The sequence below is a fragment of the Pleurodeles waltl genome, chromosome 12 (genome assembly GCF_031143425.1).
Source record: "Pleurodeles waltl isolate 20211129_DDA chromosome 12, aPleWal1.hap1.20221129, whole genome shotgun sequence".
NCBI classification, from domain to species: Eukaryota; Metazoa; Chordata; class Amphibia; order Caudata; family Salamandridae; genus Pleurodeles; species Pleurodeles waltl.
This window is the reverse complement of record NC_090451.1, coordinates 190,800,530-190,822,512: the sequence shown is the minus strand read 5'-3', so window position 1 is coordinate 190,822,512 and position 21,983 is coordinate 190,800,530. Positions and strand designations below refer to the sequence as shown.

At 46.8% G+C, this 21,983-nt stretch overlaps 1 protein-coding gene across 2 annotated transcripts in view; it reads left to right on the top strand.

The window, feature by feature from the left end:
- The window catches only part of ZCCHC14 (zinc finger CCHC-type containing 14), a 547,370-nt gene that overhangs the window by 383,533 nt on the left and 141,854 nt on the right, over positions 1–21,983 (top strand). Inside the window, exon 10 of one of the 2 annotated variants that reach the window (XM_069216334.1) lies at positions 15,125–15,177. In XM_069216334.1, the coding sequence (XP_069072435.1) occupies positions 15,125–15,177 (53 nt within the window). Of the gene's footprint in view, positions 1–15,124; positions 15,247–21,983 lie in introns of both variants that reach the window. The other variant, XM_069216333.1, reaches the window with a different exon arrangement.

The following is a 21,983-nucleotide window of genomic DNA, read 5'->3' as shown; positions in this document are numbered from 1 at the left end:
CCAAGAAAGTGTTTTCGTCTTGCAACATGGCACTAAAATCTGCCAATGCTACTTGTATTCTTGGCAGGTACATACATGCTATAATGGATGCGGCAAAGACTGTTCTTCCGGACATGCCCCAGGGCTTGCATAGCCTACTCTCAGGCGGCGGCTACGCAAGTTATTCAGTCAGGGCTGAATACCATACACTCTGTTGCAAGAGCCATGGGGACTTCTGTTGTCACCAGGCGTCATGCGTGGTTGCGCACTTCTGGTTTTTCTTCGGACGTCCAGGCCACGTTGTTGGATTTGCCTTTTGATGGGGCAAAACTATTTGGATCTAAAGCGGACTCTGCGCTAGAGCGCTTTAAGGAATGTAGGGCCACTGCTAGGTCATTGGGTCTGCAGGCTGCTTCCGCCCCGTTTCGATCATTCAGGTGGCTGCGGGCTTTTTGGAAGAGGAGCTTCCTTTCGTGGGAGGTCACAGCAGCCGGGGCAGCAGTCTTCGAGCCTCCCTTATCGATCGCTTAGGGGGCGGGGTAGGGTCCGCACTAGAGGGGCCACCCAGCAGCAGAACCCTTCCTCTTCCTCCGGAGGGTTGCCACAAGGAAAGCAACCCTAGTCCTCTTGCCATTGTCTCCCATGTCTCTCCGGTAGGGGGGTGGCTTTCTCTTTTTCTTCCCATGTGGGAGTCCATAACCTCAGATTCCTGGGTCATCAGTGTGGTGAGAAAAGGTTATGCTCTTCCCTTTCGGGAGATTCCTCCTCCCTTCCCTCCCCGTCCTTCCTTTTGTTCAGAAGATCATCTCCTGTTGCTAGAACAGGAGGTTCTCTCCCTATTGTTGAAGGGCGCAGTAGAGTTGGTTCCGGAGCAGGAGAGGGGTCAGGGGTGCTATTCCAGATACTTTCTGATTCCCAAAAAGGATGGTCGTCTGAGACCTATCTTGGACCTGAGGATTTTGAATTGGTTCCTCAAACAGGAGAAATTAAAAATGCTGACTCTAGCACAGGTGCTTTTGGCGTTGAACAAGGAGGATTGGATGGTGTCGGTCGACTTGCAGGATGCTTATTTTCACATTCCCACTCTAAAGTCGCACAGGAAGTATCTCTGGTTTGTGGTAGGATCGCAGCACTACCAGTTTGCGGTCCTTCCTTTTGGTCTTACTTCCGCACCTCGGGTCTTCACGAAGGTGATGGCGGTTGTTGCAGCACACCTCAGGAGGAAAGGGGTAGCAGTATTCCCTTACCTAGACGATTGGTTGATCGAAGCCGAGTCTCCGGGGCTTGTGATGCGTCATCTGCAGCTGACAACCCAGTTGTTGTTCATTCTGGGTTTTTCAATAAATGTGCCCAAGTCTCACCTAGAACCCTCTCAACGCCTCCTGTTTATAGGGGCAGTACTGGACACGACATTGAATCGGGCCTTTCCTCTGCCACAGCGGATACAGGACATTCAGGCGTTGATTCCGATGTTTTAAGAAGGAGCGGTAGTTCCAGTCCTCAAGGTCCTTCATCTGCTCGGCCTGTTCACTTCTTGCATTCTGTTGGTCACTCATGCATGCTGGCATATGAGGGCTCTTCAGTGGTGCCTCCGCAGGCAGTGGTTTCAACACAGAGGAGATCTCGGGGAGTCAATAAGGATCTCCAGAGACACTGCAGCGGATCTCCGATGGTGGGCTGCGGACTGCAACCTTTCTCAAGGAAAGCCGTTTTCGCTGCCAACTCCGGTGACCACGGTGATAACGGATGCCTCCATCTTAGGGTGGGGAGCTCATCTGGGGGATCTGGAGATCAAGGGTCGTTGGTCTCCAGTAGAGCAGATGTTTCATATCAATCTTCTGGATCTGCGGGTGATTGGTTTAGCCCTCAAGGCCTTCCTCCCTTCCCTTCGCGGTCAGTCGGTTCAGATCCTAACGGAAAACACGACTGTGATGTGGTATATCAACAAGCAGGGGGGTGTAGGGTCGTACCTTCTTTGCAGAGAGGCTCTGCGACTCTGGTCCTGGGCTCGGGATCATCGGCTTTGGGTAATAGCAAACCATCTGGCCGGGGTTCAAAACGTGCAGGCGGAAAGTCTCAGTTGTTTCTTCTCGGACGACCACGAGTGGCGTCTGCATCCGGATCTGATTCTGTACATCTTTTGCATGTGGGGTTTTCCCCGAATAGACCTGTTTGCCACTTGGGAGAACGAACACTGTCCGTCGTTCGGCAACCTTCAGTATTCGATGCAAGGAGCATTGGGGGACGCGTTTCAGATGTCCTGGTGCGACAAGTTGCTTTACGCGTTTCCCCCCCCATACCCTTGATTCCTCGGGTTTTGCAGAAGATTTGCCAAGACCGGGCCCAAGTCATTCTAATAGCTCCGGATTGGCCACGAAGGGTGTGGTATGCAGACCTACTCCAACTCTCGCTGTGCCCTCCGCTCCGTCTCCCTCTCAGGGCAGACCTCCTCTTGCAGTCGCAGGGGCAGGTTCTACACCACCCCCCTCCAGAGCCTGCACCTTTATGCCTGGAGATTGAGCGGGGCAACCTGAGTGCTTTTTCTCTCCCACCAGAGGTGGTGGACTTTCTTTTATCGGCCAGGTGACACTCCACCAAATCAATCTATGCTAGTAGGTGGGCTAAATTCGTTTGTTGGTGTGGAGAGCAGCAAATGAATCCCTTAAGGGCCCATCTTTCAGATTTATTGTTATTTGCTTTGTCGTTGGCACAGCGTGGTTGTGCTGTGGCCACTGTTAAAGGCTTTCTTTCGGCCCTTTCGGCCTTCTTATGTCTTCCAGATCAGCCCTCTTTGTTCAAATCTCCTTTGGTTTTACGATTTTTGAAGGGGCCTACTGATAGGTTTCCTCCCACTCCTTTCATCATGCCGCAGTGGGACTTAAATCTGGTGTTAACTTTTTTGATGGGCTCTCCCTTTGAGCCTCTTCATTCTTGTCCCTTGAGGTATTTGTTTTTCAAGACTGTGTTTCTGACAGCGATTACGTCGGCTAGACGTGTTGGTGAGCTACAGGCCCTCTCTGTTCACCCGCCATTTATGACTTTTCATAAGGACAAGGTGGTATGAGGACCAGGGCGGCTTTCCTCCCCAAGGTTGTGTCTCTGTTTCACTTGGGATAATCCATTACTCTCTCATCGTTCTACCCTCCTCCGCACCCATCTAAGGAGAAGGAAAGACTCCATTGTCTGGACCCCAGGAGGGCTCTCAGCTTTTATATTGACAGGATGAGAGAGTTCTGGTTGGATGAACAACTCTTTATCGGATATGTGGGGAAGAGGAAGGGGAAGGCCGCCCACAAGCGAACGCTCTCCAGGTGGGTCATTCTTTGTATTAAAATATGTTACTCATTGGCGAAGAAGGATCCTCCTGAGGGGTATCAGAACCCATTCCACCTGGGCCAAGTTGACCTCATCGGCTCTGGCCAGAGGTGTTCCGGTGGCGGACATCTGTAAGGCTGCGACTTGGTCTTCCCTCCACACCTTTGTAAAGCATTATTGTCTGGATTCGGAGGTGCGGAGGGATGGCCATTTTGGGCAGTCTGTGCTGCAGGAGTTCCTGGTGTGATCAGACGGACACCCTCCTCTGAGGTGGAACTGCTTTGGAACTCTATTCATTAGGTGAGGAATCCACAGGTAGTTGTATACATCAGAAGAGCAAGTTACTTACCTTCGGTAACGCTTTTTCTGGTGGATACATTAGCTACCTGTGGATTCCTCACGGTCCCTCCCGCCTCCCCGTTGTCAGTCTGGTCATACCGGGATCGCCTTGGGTGTGCACTTCAGTGTCTTACTTTCTGTATTTCTATATATGTATATACATTCATAGTTGTAATTCTGGTTATTTGCAAGTTTTCAAGCTCTTCATGATGGTATGCTCTTTTTACGGATTTCTGTAAAGGTCTTATATAAATGTTTTCTATAAAGGTTTATTGTTTATGATCATGGAGTGTTTTGGTTGTCGATGTTATCTATATGTCTCAAAGGCACGTCAAAAATGGCGTAAACTGACGTCAGCACGCCGGCGAGGGCCTCTTATTGCCACAATGACGTCAGGCGGAGCCGCGTGGAGTCGGGCAGTTGTGACGTCCTCGCCGACGTGCAAAGCTAGAGAAAAGTTTCCGTTGAATGCTACACATGGGGAGAATTCATTAGGTGAGGAATCCACAGGTAGCTAATGTATCCACCCGAAAAAGTGTTACCGAAGGTAAGTAACTTGCTCTTACAGGCCCTGGGCACATCTGGTGCACTTTACTAGGGGCTTGTAGATAAATTACATCTGCCAATTAGGTATCAGCCAATGTTACCATGTTTAAGGGAGAGAGCACAAGAAGTTTAGCTATGGTCAGCAGTGATAAAGTGTGCATGGACCTAAAAACTTCAAAAACAAGATCAGAAAAATGGAGGGAGGGAGACAGGCAAGCAAAAATTCGGGGGAAGACCACCCTAAGGCTGTCCGGTCTTAGGATGCTTACTAGACTTGGTCGTGGCAGCCATAGGACTGAAGCTCTAGGGCCCTGCCCATCTCTCTGCGGGCCTCCAGTACTCCATTCTGGTGGCTTATGGTATTTAAAGTGCAGTATTCCAGAGCGCCACAGAAAATCCAGAGACTTTAACAATACCTGCAAAACAAATAGCAGTGGTCCCACAATCAGTGGTAAGCAGCCTCTCACTCATCCCTGCCGCTCAGGCCCCCATGCTACAGCTTCTCTGATGGTTGTGGCAAAGCCCAGAGTCGTTTGTGCAACTTGTTGCATCTCCTCTCCCAGATGAAATTGCCATATTCCTATCTCCTCACAGATACCACCACAGGAGTGGAGCCATTGCATCACTTTTGGCTGGCTGCTATACATCAGCTCTCCTTCGGTGCCTAACCCGCAAGGCTACTTTCCAGTGGCCTGCCTTTCACTTAGACGGTTGACTGTGCAACTGTGATCCTGCTTCTGGGGCGAGCCATGGCCTTTACTGTGTTCCTTAGTCCTGCACTCATCAGTCGGAGACCTCCATTTTGTCTTATTGTGTCCTCCTACTTTCCCCCTCATCTGGGTTACAGGTTGTTGGGGCAAGGTGGAGTTCTGGAAGCTCTATCTCCATGCTGAGGGCTCCTAGCTCCCTATGGAGTATCTTATCAATGGAGGTGCACTTAGCTGGAGGAGTGGGTATAAGTCGGCTGTCTAGGGCTTTCCTCCTTTTAGCAGCTACTGATTGAGAACAGTGGTGCTGGCAGGGGAAGCTTTTAGCTGGATGTGCGCTTGTGCATAAAGTAAGAGAAATTGAAAACTCTGCTTTTGAATAGGAGTTAAGGGTAGTATATAATCTATGAAGGGGAGTGGATTTAACTAGTTAATGCCAGTGGCACACCCACCATCAGAACCCGCCCTCCTGGAAGCGTAACCCCAATAGTTACAACCTGGCACAAATAAGGCACTGGTTAGTAAACACCTACGCCAGAAGAGGAAGAAAACAAAGATGTCTCCCGGGCTACTAACCCATTTGGGGACGTACGTGTATGGGAATACTACAAAACAGCCTTCTCCACTAATCAGAATGGATTTGGCCCAAAAGAATATGGAGATAAAGGGTCCCAGCCCCAAGTGAAAACCGATAAACCCAGGTCCCAAAGGTACATTGACAGACAGTGCAAACAGCCTGAAAATAGGGTCACACTCCAGGGCAAAGAGAAACGAAAAGTAAAAAACAGTAGAGGAGCCTTCGTTCAAGTGGATTCAACTTAATCCTCTGCATTGAAGGGCAGCAAACCTAAAACCAAGTACTAAGATAAATGAGACCCACAGTCTTAATATTGCTTTGGGAGATTATGTCAATTACAAGGGAGGGCACGTCGACTGCTTGGCAACTCGGGCAACCAGACAATATTTACAGGAAGTCATCGCCCATTTTGTCAGTCACAGGTTAGAGGGGGTGGTCCAGCCTTGTCCAGTTGCGACAGGCCTGCTCTTGGCCCGGTCACGTGCCTGGGTGTGTTCCGCACCACAGGGGACTTTAAAGCGCTTTTAGCACATTGTCTGACCCGGCCCCTCCTCCCTTCAGTAGCGGTGACCCTTGGTGATGTAGTCCCACCCCAGGGATAGCAGCAAGTCAGGAAGGCACAAAATCTCATTGTTGTATTCCTCCAGAGTTAAAGGGGCAGAGTTCAGCTTACCTTGTGGGTGGGCTGCTCTGTAGAGTCCGCAGAATCAGTCATGTCCAATTTCTTGCTTAATCTATCCTGCAGTTAAAACCAATAACTAGGGTTATAGAAGACCACTTGGTGAATGAGCCTTGTCAGAAGAAGGAATACAGTATTCAGGCATATCTGCCATCTTGCTCCCTTCTCCCAAATGAATTAAAGAACCTGACTCCATCGAGCCCACATCTCAAGCCAAAGAACGTCCACACTCTTTTAGAGGGCTTCCCTGACTGCAGAAGTGCACCAAATATAGGGAGGATAATTTCAACCCACTGGCCTCCTTGCTGATTCATTTTTTGAGGAGTTCCAGCTGTGGAAACAGGCTATTCTAGGCAGCAGCAGCATGATATTCACTGGCAACTAATATCAGATCTTAATCTGCCCTCCTCACTTTCAGGAAACACCAGAGAACACACCTGTTTTGTAACTTTTTAAAGTAGAAGCACGTTATAGAAGAGTAATGAATAAATAAGGGCTCTCTGGATTTTATGTTGGTATCAGTCTCTGGATTCTCATCTTGATATTTCTCTGGCAATGTGGACTCTGTAGTGGATAGGTCAAGCTCATCTGATTATCAAACCAGAAGTAACTGCTCAAGGAATTGTTCAACACCTCACTTCCTTTTGTACAGGTTTTTACCCCATGCTGTCCTCGATTGACAACTTTAAGTGCCATCCCTACACAAGATGCCTTGACTTATGCGCAGGAGAGTTGTATCTCTTTCCTGCTTATTGCAGCAGCCAACTCAAAAGTTGCTGAAGAGAGGCTCTAGTGCATGTGCAGGGAAATAGAGACCTGCTTCTCCACATGCTAAGTCTGAGATTTTCCCTAAAAGACAGTCAAACCTCCAACATTGTTTCAGCCGTAAAAGCCACAGTTCTTGTTTAAGCATTTTTCTCTTCATTCTGACCTGTTAATATTTAGACCTTCTTTCTGTTCCTTCAGTATACTGCTCCAGTCGTTTTCTCTTTTCACAGTTTAGCACGTTTCTTCCACTGCTGCTGTTCAACTTTCAACCAAAGTAGGCCTTTAATTCCTATACCAGCTGCTTTTGCTTCTTGATTTTTGCCAGCACATCTCTACCAAACACTTCTTATGCTCATCACTAGCACTCAGGTCTTCTGTTTCATGCTAGCATACTCATTTTTCCTGGCCTCCTGTATGTTGAGGCAAAGCAATCATATTTTTCTCTATTATTGTGTTGGACCTCTTTACGCTTTGAGCTGCTATGCCCTTGTTCCTTTGTGGTCCTCTGAATCTGAAACCCAGAAATGCCTAAAAGATTAAGGGAGAATAATATACCCTCTACATTGCTCAACATTTGCAAGCCTTGACCCAGAGGCACTCACGAAGTAGAAGAATTTCTATTCTCACTACTTCCTTATCACGAAAGTGGGAGTTTGACTTTGTCTTGTTCTTGAAATAGTTTTCTTCCTAACGCTTTAAAAATATTTGACTTTGACACAGGGAAAATCTGGCATTTAGCATGACTAGTGTTTGATCTCTGTGGGCATATGGCACTTTCACCCGTGACTAGCAAAGGTCCATTAATACCTCTGTGTGGTTGTGGACTCTTTAAATGAGGTGGGAGGAGGCGGTGTGTATTGGGTGTGAGAATAAACATAGTTGAATTAGTTTTGTTTATAGAAAGTTATTGTTCCTCTGTATTTGTTGAGCTGCATTAAAAAAAAAAAATGTAGTTCCCTATCCAGCCTTTATGTGCTACGATGACCATTTTTGGAAATAGGAGAGAACATGGGCTTGAAATAACCGATTAACCATTATAAATGTACCTTTACGATCAATTAGCCAAGAAAGCTCAGCCGGCCTCCCCATACTGCAGCATCCGGATTCTCCCCTGAGATGCAAAAACAGTCACAAAGGCTTTAGAAATAGACTGCCTGTCATGTTGAGAAGGTTTCAAGCCAATATCAGTATTGAGAATTGACTCAAAGAAAACATGAGCATAGGTAGAGGCAATTCTTCATTAGGATTTGGGGAAGAGAATTACATCTCTCATCTGCTTAGTCAGCAATCTTGTTGTCTTTCAGTCAAAATAATGATTGGATACTGGTAAAAACACTGTACCAGCCATCAGCACTTGCCTGAAGAGGCCCACTGAGTATTTTTTGTCTAAGTGAATATGTTAAAAGGGGTAGTGTCTGAGTAGATACTTTTGTTCCGCAATGTTGCCTCATCCTACCTGAATCTCCTGGCACACTGAGTTTTTAAATAGCCCTTTCTCATAGAGACAGCAAGTGACATGGAGGCACGCTGCTGAGGGTGTATTTTTCTTGAGCTCCCTTTCTTATGTGCCTTGCAGTAGACCAACATGCCAGCAACTAGGAGAGGTTGGGTGAGCATAGTCTCACTGGTTGGACACCCACCTCAGCTTGTGTCCTCTGTGTATTTTAAATGCCTTTGGCCTCTTGTCCCCTCCATCTGTCCTTTATAGACTCCTTTTCATTGCATCTAACAGCGTCTTCAAATCCCATCACTATTTCTCATATCAGTTTGTTTTATAATTTTTTCAACATGTATAAAATGTTGCCTTTTTGCGAAGTACCTTACTTGTGGAAAGAAGGCCCCCTTCAGACACCCATGACCTCAGCATAGTGTGCCTCCCAGATGATCATCTGGTTGAAGACTACAGACACTGCCAAAAAGTCTCCAGGAGTACCCTCGAGCATGCAGAAAATCAGACTACACGGCCTGCAGGGGAGGCTCCAGGAAACTGCTCCTGGAAGGCCCGAAGGGTGACAAAAAGAGCCTCCGTCAACCACAGCTACCTCTTCATGTGCTAAAGAGAACTGGAGAGGTAGATCCAGAGAGAGACGGCCTCAAAGGAATAGGTACTGTTCCTAATTGACGTTGAGGGACCAACATATATAGAGAACTGTACTGATTCCAACCAGTTTGCTGTTGAGAACTCAATTGACATCAGATCACCACCAGAAGACACAAAATCACAGATTGTCATCACCCAGACCTCCACCAATGCAGACAACTCTTTTGAAGCACACACACAAAGGTACTACACTATTGAAGTCTCATCCAACGTCAGTCCCTCCTTTAACATTGAAACCCAGAGGTCTGTCATCTTGTCAACATCTTCTTATGTCGAAGTCCACTCTCCTGCACCATTTTCCTGTTCATTGTTGTCAAGGCTGCAATGTTCATCAGAATGGCTTCATCACATGAAGAAAAACGTCTTCATACCTCTGCCTGTGTATTCACAAACCTACTTCTCCTAAAGAGAGTTTAATCCAGTAGTCAGTCTTTCATAGACACCTATCATCTTGAAGATCAATTTTGCTTTATCTTTTCTCCTGCTACTTCACTGGTTTCTTAGTCATCTCCATATCTCTCAAAGGTTTCAGTGGTTTTTCAACCTCCATCTGCAGCTTCATGACCTTTGAAACTGAAGAGATCATTCAGTAGCATCAGCTCATGCTTCTGATTCCACTCTCACTGAAGGTCAAGCTCCTGTTCCAGGCACTCAAAAAAGTCCAGCAGAAGGTCTGGCTCTTTTAGACGCTATAGATGATAACACCCCGAGTTGTTAGACCATTCTTCCAATAGGGATTATTCCCCAACACCGGCTGCATCTCTCCCTGCTTGTGTCTCACCTGTGGGCAATCTCAATACATTCAACATGATCCTGGTCAGGCATATGCAGCCAAGTTTAATATACTAGCACCTTCCATCACAGAATGACACCCAGGCCTCTTTTACCACTTGTTTCCTGTCCTGCTGGATCCTGCTAATCAAATGTTTCTTCAGCTAGCATTAGTGAAGTCTTCTCCATCTAGGTTTCAAAAGAAATACAAGGTAACAAACCATGAGTCTCTGTTATTCAGGTCAGATCCATCCCTGGATTCATCCATCGTATCTGCAGCCAGAAAATCCCATGCAATAGAACCTTCCTCCACTGATACTCAGGAGAAGAAGAACAGACGTATGGACTCAGTTGGTTTAAAGATGTGAGGGACTTTGGATACAGTAATGAAAAAACTGAGAGTACCACAAACCTGTTGGGCCATTGTGGTAAGCCCCTCTGGGCTGCCATACAGAGGTTTTCGAGGAAACCATATGAGTAGGCCCCCGTGTCTTGAACCAGGACATCTGCCTGCATCAGATTAATCAGACCTGGCAACCCATGAATACTCTGGCAGAATTTCCTTGAGGTGGAGTTCCTGTGTGAAACCCACTGGTCTTAAGTTGGAAGCTCAGCAAAGAATCCTTAACTTCCCATTTTGTGGTAATTCTCTGTTTGGTAGTCACACCAGAGGCGAACTGGCCTCCATGAAGTCAGAGATGGGCATCCTAAAAGCCATGGACTTGCAGAGAAAGGAGTATAAAAGACCTTGCAGGCCTTATGAGAGACATCACTTCCCACGGAGAGTTCAAGCCCCTCAGTTGTTGCAGCAGCAGCACCAACGGAAGCATTCCTTCCACCAGAGAAGATTTTCATCAAAATGAAGAGCAGGCTAGCACCTATCTGCAACCACAAGGAAGCCACCCGTAAGAGTAACCATATCCCTCCTCTCAGTTAGTCATACCAGTGTAGAAGAAGTACTGTAAATCGTGTGGTAGTTCATATTAATAGACAAATAAGTCTTGAATATTGCTCAGAAAGGAAAATCCACCAAATTAAAATCTCCTCCCACTGTTGTGTCATCGAAGATGTCCTCTCTACATCACAGAGTTACTCAAAAAGGAGGTGAACAGCCTGCCAGAGAAATGTACAGTTGAGGAGGTTCATCTGCATTGGGAAGTAATGAAGATTTGTTTCAAAAGAAAGGTCCAAAGCTGAAAATCAAACATGCTGCCCACAGAATGGTTAGCAAACATGTGAAGAGGGAGGAATTGAGAATGTTGGATTTGCACCAAGTTTATCCTCAGTTGCTCTGTTGTGACTGGATATGTTGTCAGATACCAATCATAAAAAAGCATTACAAGATTATAAGCATTTAACCTTTGTTTTTGTTTTTTTCCAGTGAATTGTGTTTTTTGGGGAGGAAGTGAGATTTAGCACAACACCTATTTCAACTCCCCGCAGTGTACAGCTTTTGACCGTGCAGAGATGTGGGGGCTGGTTGCAGGGACTGGACTGCGGCCAGACCCCTGCTTCCAGCCTCTAGGGGTGCCCAGATCCCCCTGTGTACGGCCTTCTTGCTCCCAGCTGTGAACAGGGTGGGGTGGGAAACAGGCGTGGCCTGTGGCAAGGCTCTGCACCCAATTTCCCCACAGGCACCCAACCCTCCACGGTTGCTCGACAGTGGCCACTCGCACATCTTCTTTTTGTCTTTGTATTTTCCACAGTAATCTCGCTGTAAATTCATGGTAGTGCTCCAAAATTTTAGCTGTGGGTGGGAGGGTGGCTGAGTATTACAAGTCCACAACAACAGAATTCTTCTTTTTTTATTTTTTTATTTGACCACATAAAGGGGGGGAGTTCGGGGGGGTGTCCCTCTGGGATCCTCTGACTCCCAGAAGGACCCTTGGTGGTGAGGGGGTACCCCTATGTTGGCCACCTTATATGTCTTATTTTAATTTTCAGGACACAAGAACCGAGCTCCTAAGTCCTAAAATTGTGCCCACAACATTTTGCTTCATATTTTGGCCAGCTTATCACAGCTCTGTCTCAGAATCTTTAATTGCCATTTTTTCTCCTCAGTACTCCCACAAGAACACTGCAAGTCCATTGGGGTGTGGGGGAGGTAGGTTGCTGCCAGGTGGTCAGGGCTCCCCTATCCTGCTCCACTTATATGTTGTTTAATTTTAATATTCAGGACACAGGTCCAAGTCCCTGAATCCTAAAATAGCAGCTGCAACATTTCTCTTAATGTTGCAGCCAGCTAATCACAGTGCTCGGTCGAACATTACTGGTCCCAGGACTACTGGGCCAGCCAAACGCAATGCTTAAGTCATTGATTTTTTTTTTTTTTTTTTTACTTTCGGTACTCCCTCGGTAGTACTGTGTCGATAGATATCTATAAATTGTGAAGTTTAATTTCTGTCGAATTGCTGTGCAGATTTTCACAAAATCATAAAAACCATAGCTTCTGGGTAAAGCTCTAGCTGTCTGCCAAATTTAGTATAACCCGTTCAACCCATTCAGCTGCAGCATTGTCTTAAGTTCCTATGGTAAATTGCATGGGGAAAAAAACTGTGCCCTCTCCACAGCCCCTTCTGTTTTTTTTTTTTGTTTTTTTTTGTCGGTTCCCGTCTACCAGACTGCAGAGCTGTCTGGTATGCTAAAGACATCTTGGGGACATTCAGAGAGTTGACCTAGGAATGCATTCTGCCCCTTGCTTTTGTGGTTTGTAACTCACATTTTCCTGCTTTCCATTAGCTGCCTTTGTTTTAGGCTGGCCAGTTTGAATACGGTCCAGTCCTTCCCAAAGCCTTATTCACAGAATCCTTGTTCTTATATTGTCACATTTGCTATGCATTCAAAGACCTAGGTCAAATACTAGGGCTGTCTTCCACAGGGACTTGTTTACTTTTTTTGTCTGACTTCAAAGTGAGAGGATTTATGTGACAATCTTGCTGAATAGTGAGAGTACGAAAGATTTTTTTCTAGCACACAACGACATTTAAATGAACTGTAAGTTTTCAGACTATACCAGTATTATGAACTCAGAAATAAAGCACCTTTTTTGTTATTTCTGAAGTGTGTTGGAAATAAATAATATGATCAAAACGAATCATTAAACTAGGTGATGAAATTTCCACATGTTTTTGTCTGTGCGTGGTATAGTTTTATTAGTAAAACTGATTGTCTGTGCAACTGTAATGGTCATTTCAATTGAAAATGTGTTGTCTGTATTGGCAGTGTGCTACCACACCATAAATACCTCACTCTACACCACTCCCCTCTGCACCGCTCCACACCATTGCACTCTACTCTGCCACCACTCCACTCTGCACATCTCCACGCCACTGCACTCTACGCCACTTCATGTTACGCCGCTCTACTCTACCCTGTACCACTATTCTATGCCAGTGCACTCTTCAGCACTCCAGTCTAGGCCACAATAGTCTAAACTGCACAACTCCCCTCTATGCCCCTGTATGTTACGATACTTTACGACACTTTGCAACACTGCATTCTACACCAATGGACTTTTCTCTGTAACACTGAACTCTATGCCCCTGCAGTCTGTCAGTCCACTGTACACCACTCTAATCTACTCTGCACCAATGCACTCTACTCCAATTTACTCTATACCATTGCACTCTGTTACTCCACGCAACCCCACTGTACCCTGCACCACTCTTTGCCACTTCCCTAGACTCTGAAACAATATTCTCTTGCCACTGCACTCTACGCCGCTCTACTCCATTCTAAACCACTGCAATCCACGCCACTCTGCGCTTAGCTACTGCACTCTACATCAATGTACTCTACACCACTGCTCTCTACCCACTCTGTTCCACTCTTATCCACTGCACTGGCTCTGCTCTGCAACACTGCACTTTCCACCACTGAACTTTGACACTTTACTCTGCACTTCCCCACTGTACGCTACTCCACTCCACTCTACACCACTGCACTGTATGGCACTACTCTGTGCTACTCTGCACCACTACACTCTCCCACTCGACTCTGCACTCTACACCACTGCACACTATGCCACTCGACTCTTCGCTACTGCCCTCTGCTCCACTTTAATCTGCACCACTGCCCTCTGCCCCACTCTGATCTGCACCAACCACTGCCCTCTGCGCCACATTAATCTGCACCAACCACTGCGCCTCTCTAATCTGCGCCACTCTAAGACTCTGCATTGTGCACCACCTAATTCATTGCCACTGCAATGTACACAACTATAATCTGCAACACTCTACAACAATGTACTCAACACCAGCCCACTCTAGTGTGTGCCTCTGTGCATGACTCCACACTATGCCATTCCAATACACAACACTCTGCCACTCTACTCTGCAAAACTCTACTCCACTCTTCGCCATTCCAATCTACGACACTCCATGCCACTCTTCTCCTTGCAACTTAATTTTAGCCATGCTGGTGTATATCATGGCTAAAACATATTGGCAAAGCCAATAGCTCTTGCTTAGGCGAGACCTATTGGTTTTGTCAGTGCTTGTTTTTTGTCAGCCCAAATAGAGAACTAAGATTACAACCCAAGTAACTTTTCCTTTCTTTGTGTTCTAAGATCATACTCTTCAGGAGCGAAGCATCTTCATGCCAGCTGGCCACATAGGGTTTTGGAAATTGTACCTTGACAAATCATCTTTCCAAAGGTCTTCTCCTGCATTTGTCATTTATAGTAGTGGGTGCACATTCTGGCATGTCTACACTAAGAAGCTCCTATTTGCAGATTAGTGTTCAAAGAATTAAGTTACACTTTCAGACCTCTACTCCTAATTGTAAAAAATAAAAAACTCATACTTAAAGGTGTTGGTTATGTAGTCGAACTGAAAAGGCAGACTTGTCATTTTTCTAGTCTCAATAACTAAAACTCCAGAAATGGCAGAGTACCAACTCAGTACTCAGTAAGACTGACAACTAGCAGGGTCGAGTTTGAAAGTGGATTCTGTGTGTTTTGTCGTATTGAAGTGTATTGATTTAAAATGTTTTAACATAGATTCTGTAAATCCAAATGTGTAATCAAAATGTCTGATTGCCATCGTCACTTTCTTGGAACAAGTTATTTTTTAAGTGGTCAATACTGTTGGACGCCGTTGTCTTTGAATGGGCACTTGCTACAGATAGGAAGTCCCAAATGAATGTGTAGTAGACGAGTTTAGAGAAACTGCAGGCATTATGGTGTCAACGTGGTACCTGCTTTCCAAACAATATATTACTAAGGGGCGCTGCAACAGCTGTAGAGAGAGAATATTTGTTAAAAGTGACTTGACCATTGCATACAAATGCTTTAAATACACGTTTGGACTTAATCAGATTTCTCATGCTTATTGTTGTTACAGAGAAAAATCTGAGAAACGATGTGTTAATCCAGCGATGTGTTCCATGAATGCAGGTGTTGCCAGGGTTCCTCCTACTAGTCATGTAGAACCTTTTCAAAACATCCGTTGCCATCATGTTCCAGGTACTGGGGAACTCCAACTATTTCTCATATCACAGATGTATGCAAATGTCACCTTTTATTCTCTTCATGTAAAGCTCTTGATTTTAAGTTATTATATGGCAATTCTGTGATCTGTTTTTTTCGTAAAAAATTATTTTTAGATTAAAACAGTTTTGCATTCAGAATAGTCCTAGAATTTCATTTATAGATTCACTTGCCAATCCTTTTATCAAATTATTTAGCACACAAGCTTTTCACAGCAGTTAACATGCGTCAGTGACTACAACAGTTGTTTATGCTTATAGAGCTTTCAGGAGCGGCACCCTTGTTTTGTTTGGGGTCGGGCTTCTCAGAGGATGCCACCGGAGCAGAGTTTATTTTAATATGATTTTCATTTATGTATTTGTTATTAGTATAGTGCATGCCAAAACTGATTATTCTCAAAGCTCTCAGAAAGTGATATTTTATGTTCCCTTTTATTTAAAGTTTTATGGCAAACGCCTTCATTATACATACATTTTCGGTGACATGCAAGATGTATTTAGCATAGTTATGAGTAAGGACGAATAGGCAAGAATTTGAGAAGCATAAGCGAGTGTGTAGTGAATCCTAGTTCGTTTTAATGGGATAACAGGAGTTAGCTTAGCCTCTGGCTTGCAGACTTGTGCCCCCGTCACCTAGTGACTTTTAACCTACTTAGCTTGCTCTGTCTTAGCCCATTTAATTATTTAATTCTTCTAAGATGGCTGCCTTGTTTATAGTTAGGCCACTTGTTATGCTTTGCATTATCAGTGTCACTGTGCTAAGGCGTCAAGATCAAGCAACAAAGACAAACAAACAGTAGGTGTTCACAATTAGGGATTTTCCCTCTCTATACTTTCGAGGGATTGTTTATATGACTTGCCGTCCCAAGCATGTCTGTTATCTATTGTTTGGGAACACACCTACATCAGGGGTCCTTGTAGATCTGTATAAATACATCGCACTTTAGACAAATAAGCAGAGGGATTCCGACCAGAGGGCATCGCCACCATCGCTGATATCAATGCTGCATGTTGTCTTGACGCTGACCCAGTCTTCGTGTCCCTGCGGAGTCTGAGATAGAGACCTCATTCCAAGGTAACAAGGGTTGGAGGTTTCTCTCATGGACATGGCATTGGCAGATTAGGTTTAACAAACCCAGCTCTCCTTTAGGTAGGAGGTTAGGCCTCTCACATTAGGGTATTAAGGCATATTACATCTCGTATGTCTTTCTTATGCATTGCAAGATGGTGGTGTCTTTGTAATAATGACACTCGTCTTCACAATTCTGTTCCTTGCATTATTCATTATCCTAATCGTTGCAGCCCATGCAACTTATCGCAAATTGCAGTTATCTTAAATAAAAACTATTGAAACTTTACTGCATCTTTGTCATTACCTGTGTTTGTATGAGACATGATATATCTGTGAGAAAGGGGTAATTTCCGTTTAACCACAACACTCCCTGAGATGTCTTATTTTTGAGTCCATGCGTAAAGGCTGCCACAAATCACCTTTTACTATTGTGTTTTTGGTGAGGTGCTGCTAGTGAGCCGGTAAGGTTGGGACAACAGTTGCGACTTGTTGCAGGATAGGCATAATCGCAGACAAACAAAAGTACTGTAATCCATTAACCAGCAGTCTTGCCTGGAGCAAGAGTCAAAACTACGACATGGCGCCACCAACAATGGTGTTTAGGCACTAATTTACTGATGCCCCGACTATCACTGTCTCACAAGACAACAGGTACCCTAAGTACCATTATACGGAGACGTCCGTGGTCTTTGGGAAAATCCTCCTCAGCTGAATAGGTAACACCTGATTAAGCTGTAGGTTGTTCGAGCTCGAATTCATTAAAGGACTTATACTCCCCATTTTGGTGTTCCGTTCTTCTAAACAAAAATGGCTGCTGCCATAGATATTCCTGAAAATGCTAGACATGCACTAACACAACATTTATTAACGCATGGCCTTACAGATGAGGGTGGGGATGTTAGTCTTATAATAGAAGCTAACGAGGCATACCAAACAGAATCATTTTACTGTTGGGTCACCTTTCCTGAGGTAGACCAAAGAACACATACATTCCACACATATGAAATTGCAAGCGTACCTTTACGGTACCGAGCATACCAGTATCATGAAATATCGCTCACATACCAAGAGCATCAGAACTGGTTTGTACCACATGTACTACAAAGAGTGAGGTTAGGTCCCTTAAGTAATGACGAACCTACATGGCCAATGTTTGCCACATACACACCTCACCCAGGCATACAGAATATGCCAATAGCAGATCTGCGAGATTTATATAATGAATTGGTGACATTATATAGACGATTAGTTCAGTTCGTAATGCGATCATTGAACACAACACCAGCGCGTCCAGCACCACCAGCATCTGGTGGTTATCATTTGGCTACTGGGATTAATCCACAAACAGTGCATACTATTATGGGTAAAGTGCCCACGGAACGGGAAAAAATACCGTTCTGGATTGCCCAGAAAACTAATCAGCTGGAAGCTGTGTTTCCCCATACGGGAATACAGGAAAAACATAGACTGCTCACTATGTGCTTGCCCTTTCTGATGGTTCCCTCGGTGGATGACTGTGCCACATGGGGTACAGTTTTTGCTGCCATATATACTACCACACATGGTACCCCGACACTTGCCAATTTACCAGAAGTGTTAAAACAAATACAAAATGAGCATGGGGCTACACCAGCCTTGGATTTGGGGATGAAATTAATGCGTAACTTTGACGCGGTTTCCTCAATAATATTCGGTAACATTAAAGGGGAAGCGGTAGCACTGGCAATACACCAGCGTCTCCGGGAAACTCCACACCAAGAACAAGAGAGACAGCTACCAAAAATTATTTCCGATACCTATACTAGTATAGGGCGGGATAGTTTGAGAGCCAAACCAAAGAAATTGGAGTTACAAGGTACCACTCATAAAGAGGGTACAAAGCAGGCACAAGAGGGCCCTAAGAAGCGCTGGGACAAACAAAAAGATTTCAAAGATAGGAGAAATAAGAGAGCTGATTCTCCACACCCGGAGAACTCCGAAAGGAGATACAATCTCAGAAATAGGGAGAACATTAAAACTCTAGACAGATATACTGATTCACGTCCCTCTCGTTCCTTTCAGGACGCACGGGATAGACATAGCGATAGAGGGGGCCGTCCAGATCGACGTCCTGAATACGTGAAAGAAAAGAAAGACTCGCAGCAGTCTACCATTAAAAAAGAAGAAAAGACTCCTAAGCAAAAGCCACAGTTTAAAAAGAAAAAGGTGGCAGCACTGCCAGCTAAAAATGCCGGTATACTTGAGAACACTGTTGAGGAACAAGATGTGAGCAGTGACTCTGTTAGACAGCGCAGCAGAGGTCACGATATGTCGCCAGAGTCTGAAAGATCATCTGGATGCGACAGCAACTAGCTATTTCATCGCAGTTGAAACAGCGGATTTCTGATGGATACAACTACCTGTGGATTCCTCACCTCATGAATACTCCCATGGCGCCAGCATTCAACGGAAATCTTCTTACTAGTCTCTGCACGTCGACGAGGACGTCACTGTCTCGCACGCGACGCCGTCTGACGTCATACAGGCAATAAGAGGTCCTCGACGACGTGCGGACGTCAGTTCCCTTTTTTCCGTGCATTCGAAACGGTTATCTTCGAGGGAGCAACTGTTACTCTTGCGGTTACAGTGTATATCTTGCTGCGTACTTCTTCTCTGTGGAAATAATGTCGCAGAGAAAGTCTGGATTTAAGCCTTGTCGTGAGTGTGGAGGCAAGATGTCGGTGACGGATCCTCATTCCGATTGCCTTTGGTGTTTGAGCTCCGACCACGACGTCTCGACTTGTGATTCGTGTCAGCACATGAATCCGAAGGCCATTAAAGAACGCGAGGCGAAGCTGTTTATGGCCAAGTCAAAGGAGAAGCATCAAAAGAAAAAGTCTTCTCCAAGACATCGGCGTCATCGAGACTCCCGGCGCCGTAGAGAATCTCGGCGTCATTCAAGGGAGGCTCGTTCCAGGTCTCCGGATCGGCGCCGGAGGACATGGGAGGTCAGCCCCACGGTGACGCCGCATCCTTCGATGCCGTTGCTCTCTCCGACGTCTCCAACTTCGCCTGGACAGGCGTCGGTGATTGAGGTATTGGAGCCTCAGGTGTTTTCTCCGGCGCAGACGCCGAGGCCGGCGTCGGGGTCGCCTCCGAGTCAGGCACCCCAGTATCCAGCTTTTCCCACCCCTGGAGCCGATAGTTCCGCATTCTTGAATGCGATGTATGCCATCTTCCAACAGATGGCTCCAGGGGGTGCTCCGGCTGGGCCTTTGGCCTTTTCTTTGGGTGATCCTGCGCCTCTTCGGCCGGCACCCTTTATGCCCTTTCTCCCGTTTGGGAACGTGGGCTCGGCGCCAGTGTCGGCGCCGGTGGCCGCTCCGATGGCTTCGGAGGGATTGGCCCCAGGGATTTCCATCCCGTCGACGTCGAGATTTCGGCCTGTGACTCCGGTGGGTCCATCCGTTTCATCTGCTCTTCAGTCGGCGCCGAAGTTACCTGTGGCGCCGGATGCGGCGTCGGTGGCTTCAGAAGATCGGCGCCGATCTCCGACTTCGGCGGAGGTGTTGTCGACTCCGCGGATTGAGCAACGACTGCATTCAAGGAGGCGTGCTCTCCGGGTACTAGAGGAGCAGGAGTACCAACGAGCCCTAGAGGAAGGAGAGCTAGAGGACTCGGGTGATGGGCTGCGTGGACTGGAGTCGGCCAGTGGGCTGGACACTTCCCCTGAGTGGGACCTTTCGTCCCCGGGGGAATATACAGAGGAAGCTGCTTCCTTTCATACAGTGGTACGGAAGGCAGCTAGTTTTTTGGACCTGCCTTTGCCGGTGGTGGAGGCGAAACAAAACCTTTTGACAGAGGTGTTGCATCCGGCCTCAGCCGCGGCAGAGCCTCTATTACCTTTTAATGACGCTCTGCTGGATCCGGTTTTAGAGGTGTGGAAGAAGCCGGCATCTTCCCCAGCAGTTCACAGAGCCGTGGCCAGGAGGTATCGGACGGCTCCAACTGATCCTGGTTTCCTATCTAGGCACCCTACGCCGGAGAGCTTGGTTGTGCAGGCCTCCTGTTCGTCCAAATCAGCGCCTGGTTCTTTCCCGACGGTGCCTGGGGACAGAGACTCAAAAAAGCTAGAGGCGCAGTCGAAGAAGATTTTTTCGTCCTGCAGTCTGGCGTTAAAAGCCACTAATGCGACCTGTATCCTGGGGAGGTATATTCATGCTCTGATGGATGACATCTCCTCTTCGTTTACAGAGCTTCCCCAGGGTCTTTTGGATCTTGTCTCTGATGCCCAGGCTGCTGCGACCCAAATTATCCAGACGGGACTGGATACCACCGACTCGGTAGCCAGAGCAATGGGCACAACTGTGGTGGAAAGGAGACAGGCCTGGCTACGTAACTCGGGCTTTTCGGCAGATGTACAGTCCACATTGTTGGATCTCCCGTTTGATGGGGACAAACTGTTTGGGGCTAAGGCTGATTCGGCCTTGGAGCGTTTTAACCTCTTCTGTGCCTTGGACGAGATGATCTCGTCCAAGGCTACAGTTCCCCTGTGCCTTGGACGAGATCATCTCGTCAATGGCACAGGGGAACTTGGGGGCGCGCTAGCGCGCCCCCCGTGCACCCCCCTTCCCCCCTCCAAGTCGGGGATGGAAGGGGAAGACCTTCCCCTTCCACCCCCGACCCCCCCCCACCCCCCCCTGTGACGTCAGCGCGCGCGCGCGCTGATGTGTCACAGGGGCCTCCCTCTTCGCGCTGGAAGCTCTGCTTCCAGCGCGATTGAAAAAGAAATGCAAAAGCATTTCTTTTTCAATCACTTGGGAGGCCCGGAGGGGCTTCAAAGGGAAGGAAAAGTATTTCCTTCCCTTTGAAGTCCCTCCGAGGGTTTCAAAAGCCGGATTGCTTGCAATCCGGTTTTTGAAACCCCACTAGACACCAGGGATTTTTTTTTTTTTCGTAGAAATTGACAAAAGGGAGCGACCCCTTGGGCAAGGGTCGCTCCCAGGGGGGGCATTTTTTTGAAAAGGCCTTTTCTGCCCCCCCTGGGGGCAGATCGGCCTTATTAGGCCGATCTGCCCCCAGGGGGGGCAGAAACCTCTAGGCACCAGGGACCATTTTTTTTTTTGTTTTTTGTTTTTTTTCATTTTTTTTTTATTGAGGTGGGGAGCGACCCCTTAGGCAAGGGTCGTTCCCCTTGGGGGAAAATTATATTTTGGCCATTTATGCCCCCCTTGGGGGCAGATTGGCCTATTTTGATGAGGCCAATCTGCCCCCAAGGGGGGTAGAAACCACTAGACACCAGGGATTTTTTTTATTTTTTATTGTTATTGACAAAAGGGAGCGACCCCTTGGGCAAGGGTCGCTCCCAGGGGGGCATATTTTCGGGAAGGCCTTTTCTGCCCCCCCTGAGGGCAGATCGGCCTACTATTAGGCCGATCTGCCCCCAGGGGGGGCAGAAACCTCTAGGCACCAGGGACCATTTGTTTTTGTTTTTTTCATTTTTGTTTTTTTTGGTGGGGAGCGACCCCTTAGGCAAGGGTCGCTCCCCTTGGGGGAAAATTATATTTTGCCCATTTCTGCCCCCCTTGGGGGCAGATTGGCCTATTTTGATGAGGCCAATCTGCCCCCAAGGCGGGTAGAAACCACTAGACACCAGGGAGTTT